The sequence below is a fragment of the Xiphias gladius genome, chromosome 16, assembly GCF_016859285.1.
Source record: "Xiphias gladius isolate SHS-SW01 ecotype Sanya breed wild chromosome 16, ASM1685928v1, whole genome shotgun sequence".
NCBI lineage: Eukaryota > Metazoa > Chordata > Actinopteri > Istiophoriformes > Xiphiidae > Xiphias > Xiphias gladius.
This window is the reverse complement of record NC_053415.1, coordinates 23221029-23228782: the sequence shown is the minus strand read 5'-3', so window position 1 is coordinate 23228782 and position 7754 is coordinate 23221029. Positions and strand designations below refer to the sequence as shown.

Genomic DNA, 7754 nt, shown 5'->3' with positions numbered 1-7754 from the left:
ATATGTACACATTTTATTTAAGGACAGAGACACGGCCTCAGGGGTAAAGCAGTGATTGGCTGCAGCATCTACAAACAGCACTGAGGTCAGTTTTTTTCTCACACATACCGTACGTCTACCTGCAGGAAACATTCAGAGCCAAGTATTTGTCAACACACGCAAAATAAAAGGTGTACACGGGAGTTTCCGGAGGGCGGACCGGAACGACCGAAACGTCTTCAGGGGTGATGGGGGATTGGCAAAGTAGTCGGAAAAACCACGAGGGTTCAAACCGTGGGCGAACACAGGATCAAAACAAGCCGTTGGTCAACACTTCTCCTCGATAAAGAGCCTGTTCCCATTACTATTAAAGGACCACACAACCGTTTTTACAAGTTTTATCTCACCTACAAAGAATCCTATGTATTGTTCATTACTCTGACAATTTTTGACGGCATGCTTCAAAGTTTCAGATTTCTTAGTTGATTTTTCCCTCCCTCCAGGCCGCCACCGACTTCTGTTCATTTCCATGCAGTGTGTTGATCGATTAGCAAACTCCTGAAACTAGCTACACACTGAGGGTGTAATCCGTCCACTATTGTGGTACAGTAATGAATTTTTGTTGAAGCATCATTGTCAAGGCGGAGTAAAGCGGTTTGATTTGAAAAAGTCTGTACAATCATGATGGTAATATGACTTTAAACAGAAATCGGTGGCAGATTTAATGTTCACCGTGATGGTTTACACATCTCAAGCAAGTTTCAAGTCTACTTTTGATTTTGAACCAATACAAACAAAGCACACTGATTTGCAAAACGATTAGCTGTGATTGTAAAGCACAGAATAAAGGGGCTAAAACACGCAAAATCATGGTTAAGGTCTGATGTGAAGTCATCTTTGGTTTTTCCAGATAATCCTCAAACAGCCCTCCCACTCCCAAAGGCTGGACATACAAGTTTTATTTCTTTTACTTGTTTAAAGTCGAACACTTTCTAATACACACTGATCATAAGTCTCAGTAGTCATGTAAGTAAAGAGCTGCCCAGGTCTTGCTCGTCCAAGAAAAGAAAAGAAAAAAAAAAAAAGAAAAAGCCAGTTTACATGTTTCTAAGGCTGCATTTTTAACGTCCTGCTGCCACTTAACTGGGTAAAATGGGATGCGTTGTGTGCCGCCGCTGAGCGAAGTAAAATAAGTCAAAATTGTTAGGTCGGGTGTAGTGAATATAAAAGTACTTTTACAGAGTGTCGGCACGATGGAAGTTGAGGTTAGGCATGATTTCTGGAGCCTCCGTTTGCCTGTCATGACTGAACTGAGTCGGTAAGCAAGAGGGTAGCAGCTCTATAATGAAGTGACTGAAGGGAATATAATCAGCAAGTGACAGAAAACAGGATCCAAAAAGTAAAGGACTGAGGTTTTTCTCAGAGGGCGGGTTCTTGGGAGAACTTTTAAGTCTGTATCTGCCTGAGAAAAACAGAGCCAGTTACATTTTCATCCAAAGAGCGCCGAGCGCAGGCGTCCATACTGTCTCTGCCTGTTACGACCTCAGTAGTCTGGTTCTTTTTGTAACATGTTGCACGTTGTCACTGAAACAGAGCTGTTGAAATGTGTCGTAAAAGCAATAACTGGTGTCGGGTTTACACTCGTGCCACCGAGCCGTTGGGCTGTCATGTTTTTTTAACGGTCAGAAGTATTACGAGTGAGTCTTTTCCTCCTTCACTTTTCAAACTTGAGAGCCAAAAACCCAAGAAACTGATGGGAAAAGTCTGGATATTAAGGCAGCGTGGAGAGCCCCCCCATCAATCTGGAGTTTGTGACGGCAAACACAGACAAAAATGCGGAGACATTTCAACAGCACTGTTCCACGCTTTGAAGACACATTGCTGGCCGGAGCTGAGCTCATAGGCACTATCACACAGCCAAAATCTAGACGTGTTCTCGCAACCGTTGGTACAACATGTCTGTCTGCTGTGGAGGCGCTCCTTTGATATCAACTACGCTTTTCGAATCCTGGCGAAAAAGACTGTCGGAGGAGCGGGTTTTGATTGGCAAGCCGTGGTGCACTGACAGCCTCGGTACAGTGTCCCTGTAAGAGATTCTGCAGCGATCGGTACGCGACTTAAGATTTCCGATGATTTTAAAACCCCGAACCTTTAGAGGCAGGGCGGTCGGTCTAAGGTGAGACACTTCAGCCCTTAAAAGTTGAATTAACATCAGGGCTTTTTACTGTACACACTAAATAACTTAACCCACTCCTACAGTGGCAACAAAAAGCAACAAAACATTAGCAGTCATCAGATGACACTTTATAACTGTATATAAGAATGTATATATTTATATATATATAGTATGTGAATATGTACAGACCAGAAAATATAGACAGCAACGGGGAAGGCAAAGGGAACTTTTCTTCATTCATTAAAATTCAACATCTCACTTTACAATCACCTCATTCTGGTGCATTAACTTCTGGAAAAGCGCTTAGCTTGGGGAGGGGGGGGGCGCCACTGATGCACAAGTTAATACACTGAAATGAGTCCATTATAAAGTAACGTCTTACCAAGAACAACATGAGTGGGAAAGCACCGGCTTGGTCCAAGAAAAACGCTCAAAATAGAAAAAAACCCCCCCAAAAAACGAAAAAAAAACAATGATGGGAACCTCCCCCCACCCCCTCCTTGTAATCTTCAAAGACCCCGAAAAATCCAATCGACACACATGTACACACAAGCTAGGTCTACAAACAACACACGCATCTATCATGTCCACGCTGAGAGAAGGTGGGAAAAAAAGGCACAACCCACGAGGGTTTCAGTCTTCGGAGTTTCTAAAGTGAGAGAGGAGGGAGTTTCTGACTGCCTCCTTCCACCCGGAAGCTGCGTATCAAAGGTATCACCAACAGATGGACGGGCCGCCCGAGAGTCTGTTGACCTCGCAAGATCCTCGGATTTGTGCTGCATATGTAGGCCATCACAGAGCTGTGGTCTGGACGGGATTCAAATGTCATCAATGAGCTTCAGTCTTTGAAAATTTGCCCTGACGTCAGAGGAAGCCGGCTTTTAATTGCCCTTCACGGCGATGAAGATCCAACAAACTCTTGCTCTCTTAGACGACAGGGATCTTGGTGTAGCATTTCAGCATCTGCTCAGTGTGTGTGTGGCGGAGTGTGTTTATTTGTGTGTTTTGCTCTGTCGTCCAGGCTTGGGGGTGACCTTCGTGGGGACATCACTGCAGCTGGACTCTGTACGCACAGATGAGGAGTTTGACCTGAGGAGAACATCAGAGAGGGAAAAAAAACAACAACAACAACAACAAAAAAAAACATTAGTATGACCAAACTTTTCTCCTGTTTGAGTAACATTTGCTAAAAACTACAGTGACCAGCTGTTTAAGGAAATAACTGAGCCTTTTAAAAAAATGAAACTCTATTTGTGAGCTGTTTCTAAAGGTTCAGGTCTTCTAGAAACCGATGGGCTTGGAGTGCCACAGACGGAGTATGGAGGTTGGGAAAAAACTGGTGGCTCTGGTCTTTTCATGGGATTTTTGTTTTTTTTTTGTTTTGTTTTTGACAAGAAAGAAGAAACATATAGAATACTGCCAGTCTCGTCCTTTGACATGAATCGACAGCCACTCAACAGGAGAAAGATAAAGTGGGAGTAGAACCTCACCTGCTGCATACGATTCCCTTCTCAATGACTCAAGCACTTCATCTGATATACTAAGAATTACTTCATGTCCAGACAGGCTGAGAATAAAACCCCTAATTTGGTTCATCAAGGTTTTTGGTACATTTCATTCCAAACTGGAAGAAACTATGTTTCCTCGGCTATTTTTTTTTTTTCTCTCTCTCTCTTTCAGGACTTCTCTTTATCACTGAAACTGCGGCTCCCGAAAAATGTTTGAGAGAGAGCGGGAGGTCAAAGGACGCAACACGTGTTAAATGGTTCTGGACGCTCGTCAACATAAACCTTGACAGCAACTTGCCAGCTACGTTATGTGTGGTAGCCAGCCTTATAGTGATGCAGCAGCCAAAAACTGGGGATATGGTTTAGAGTTTGAGAAACTTGGCCCCTACAGACTTGAAAGGTCTCTGTAAAAACCTTGTGGTCTATTTCCTCAGGTTCACTCAAAGACTGCAAGGTCCTGTGTTGGTGTTCTGCTACAGGTACAGGTAAGAAGACGGAACACGATCCGGATAGTCTTCTTTTTGGTAATTAATCGTCTGAAATACTACGAAACTGCATTTCACAAGTCTGTAAACTTATCACGGTGGAAATCATTTTATCCTCTCGACGATGGCGAGGTAAGAACGGTAGGATTACACTGTTTGTGTTACAAAGTGATCTTCTGGGAACTGAACATATATGGCTGGCCAATGCATTGTAGTCCTGGATGAAATTAGGTGGTGTTGCGAGAACGGAACAGGTTTTTTGCAAGGAGACGCCTGCTATGCAAATGCATTTGGCCCATTGTCCGAACGGGGGCCTTCATGAAGCCCTGTGGTCAGCTTGGATTTGTGTCCGTTACATTTCATTTGGGAAAGGTTTTAATGTATGTAAAAAAAATCGATCAAAATCTCCATTAAAATAATCTCTGTAGCAGAATTCACTTCTCCGTTGTCCATCTCCACACTCGGTACGGTCCACTTTTAATTCATAACGCTCGTGTTTCCACTAAAATTGGCTACATACACAGCTTCTGTCTCTGTCCTGGCAGTTACTCTGTCGAGCTCCCGAGCAGACACGGGTCTCCTGCCCTTTCACTGGTCAAGAGTGCTGCTCTGTCCTAGCTCAACCACCCAGGACACTTCTATCCACAATTTAGATTTGTCTAAGTGCTCGAGTTTCCTCAATGCGGCTTTCAAGAGCACATAAAAAAATCCTGACATTACCATTAACACATAACCGTGTCTCCAAACCCGCTGACTGCTGGATCATTTAGGCTTCCTTTAAAATGCTAAAAATGACAATTCTCAATCCCGAAAACAGCTGTTAGTCAGACTGTATGATGACCCTGATTGGTAGCAGAGGTTTCTACTGTATGTTTATGTTTAAAATTGTGTATTGCTGTATGTGTGTCACCTTGGCTGTTGGTGCTTCCGCTAGACGAATGAAGAGTCTGTTGATGCCTGGAACCGGGCTGAAGGAGTAGATGAAGTGGCTGTCCTGAATGTTTGAAGACAAAAAAGAAAAAAGTAAATTCAGCATATAAATACTCAATATAAAAGATTTTATTTTGCCCACTTTTTAATCTGCTGTTACCATTTTGTATGTTTTCTAATCTTATTTTACCCAGTTGTATTTTCGCAACCTTGTTTTTTTATTCGCTCTGATAAACCTCCCGGGGAAATGTTGCTTTACTGTGTAACTGAACAGCGCTGTCTGCTGTTTCTGTTAAGAACCAACCAGGAAGATTGGCAGCTGGAACTTGTCGTTGAGCACCACGGCGTGAACGCTGCAGGGTCCGCAGAGCCTGGCTGTGATCTCGTTCAGGAAGTTAGCGTGGAAGATGAAGAGGAGGATTCCTGAGCCTGGGATAGGAGGGAGGGACAGAGGCATTGTTGGGGAGGAAAAGAAGGGAGGATAAAAAGGTTAAGAGAGTCTTAGAAGTCTCCCAGATTGTTTTTGCGAGGCAAGCGGACTTTTTAATACCGTTACATACAGTGGACGCAACCACACTTACGCTATCAATAAATTATTTAAAAGTATTTAAATTTTGATCTCTCCCTCGGCGCCAACTGACTTTTTAAGACCACATTGAATGAAAGTATATTTCTTTAAAAATACCTTTTTCATGTTCATAATGTTCAGTTATTGCTACAACTGACACTTTATCACCTTATGAGCCGAGGAGCTTCCTAACTACTGTAGCTAGCAGAATAAATAATGATAAATCATAATTCCATAAAAAAGGGTTAAGCATCGTTCTACGTGCACAATCCGCTGTTGCGCCATCTCATGTGTAGTTTATGGATAAAATAATAAAAAGGTGTAATATCTCCCCAGCAGCCCATTTATGAAAGATATAACTAATATTACTGCCTACAGCAGGCAAAAACAATATATTTAAGATCTTCATAAACTAAATGTTTTTAATACCTAATAAAAGGCCATTTTAATGAGAAAACTGTGAGAAGTGCTTTTTAAGGCTTTTAAAGACCTGCACATACCCTGCTCCCACAATGTCGTCCGCATATCAAGTGACTCTTTGTGGGGTCCCAAGCCCAATGTTGAGAAACTCAGATGGATCAATGACAACGTGATCAGTCCGGCAACAGAAAAACAAACCTCATCTCCCAACCTTGCGTGAGACGATAAAGCTGTGTATTTACGAAATGCAGCCAGCTGTTAACAGAGTCGATGACCTCCAAATTCAAAGCGTGTGTTTTACCCTCTGGTTGCGGCTGTGTCTTGAAGGCAAACTCCATGGAGAAGTCTGGCCCCTCACAAAGCCTGTGGCAGGCAAGAGGGAAGACGGGCTCCAGCAGCACCAGACGAGACTCAAAGTACGCTCGGATGGTGTCCTCCGCCACACTGGACAACCTGACGGGAAGGGACGGGAAGAGGTAAGAAGGAGGACAAAACTACACACCAAAGTGGATGCATTTAGAGAGGGGCCCTCTTTAACAACTGCGTAACCAAGTGGGCCTACTGTATATCAGTCAGTAATAGGGCTAGGTAACAAAAACAATTTTCTGATACTTTACTTTGAGGAAAATCTACACAAAATCCTTTTTTCAGAAACCAGATGTCTTTTACATACAGCATTGAAACAACAACAAAAAAAAAACCCTACAAAATGGCATATGATTTAAACTAGAAACTGTCTGAGCAAAGAATTAAAAAAGAAGTGAAGAAGAGAACAAATCTGACCAGACAATCGATGGCAGGTTTCGGCACTTGACATTTTTTGCTATGAGGTGTCCAGCAACACTTTTCGGACGGAAGCAAAAAAAATAAAATACTGAGAGACGATGACAATATCCGATCAGTTGCATTTCTCAGACTGAATGCGCCGAAAAACCAATGTGCCCAGGCTAACTGGCATAAATTAGAAAAATTGAAGTAGCGTCACAAGATGCATCTTTCCAAAAACAGTCCAATAAATAGTGTCCGTATTCAGGCACAGTTGTGACAAGTGTGGCAACATCTAAATATCTTCTATGGTAGTTTCTCCTCCAACACGCGCACACACACACACACACACACACACACACACACACACACACACACACACAACCACACACACACACACACACACACACACACACACACACACACACACACACACACACACACACACACACACACACAGATGCCTCTCGTATCCAGCGGTAAACCCAATCCCTTCCCCCTTCTCAGTGCTGAGCGAAGCTGCGGTTAACACTCACATGCTGATGTGATCCTTGATGAGGTCGCAGACCATCAGGTTGTTGCTGAGCTTGGCGAAGTGCATGGCTGTGTTCTGGTGTTTGGACAGGATGTTGCAGTCAGCTCCGTACTCCAGCAGGAGGCGCACTACGTCAGCGTTCCCTCTTTTACATGCCTTGAGCGAACGACAGGAAACCTTTACCAACCCTACTTGTGTCCCATGTACAGATCCTACCACTGTAAATCACTCCAGAGAAGTTCTTTTTTTCAATCACTGCCTGCCTCTTCACCGTCTCCTAACACAAAGGCGATGCAGGGACCCAGGATAAAGCATGTTTGCCATCAGTCTGAATGGTAAAAACATGTCATGCTACCTGGTTTTAGACTTCGATTGCGATCTTAGTTAA

General features: G+C 43.3%; 1 protein-coding gene across 1 annotated transcript in view; it reads right to left on the bottom strand.

The window, feature by feature from the left end:
- The window catches only part of mphosph8 (M-phase phosphoprotein 8), a 37872-nt gene continuing 30118 nt past the window's right edge, over positions 1-7754 (bottom strand). Inside the window, exons 10-14 of the mRNA XM_040148150.1 lie at positions 7368-7522; positions 6368-6519; positions 5383-5507; positions 5059-5142; positions 1-3244 (exon numbers count right to left, since the gene is read on the bottom strand). Coding sequence (XP_040004084.1) covers positions 3203-3244; positions 5059-5142; positions 5383-5507; positions 6368-6519; positions 7368-7522 — 558 coding nt within the window. The 3' untranslated portion in view covers positions 1-3202. The remainder of the gene's footprint in view (positions 3245-5058; positions 5143-5382; positions 5508-6367; positions 6520-7367; positions 7523-7754) is intronic.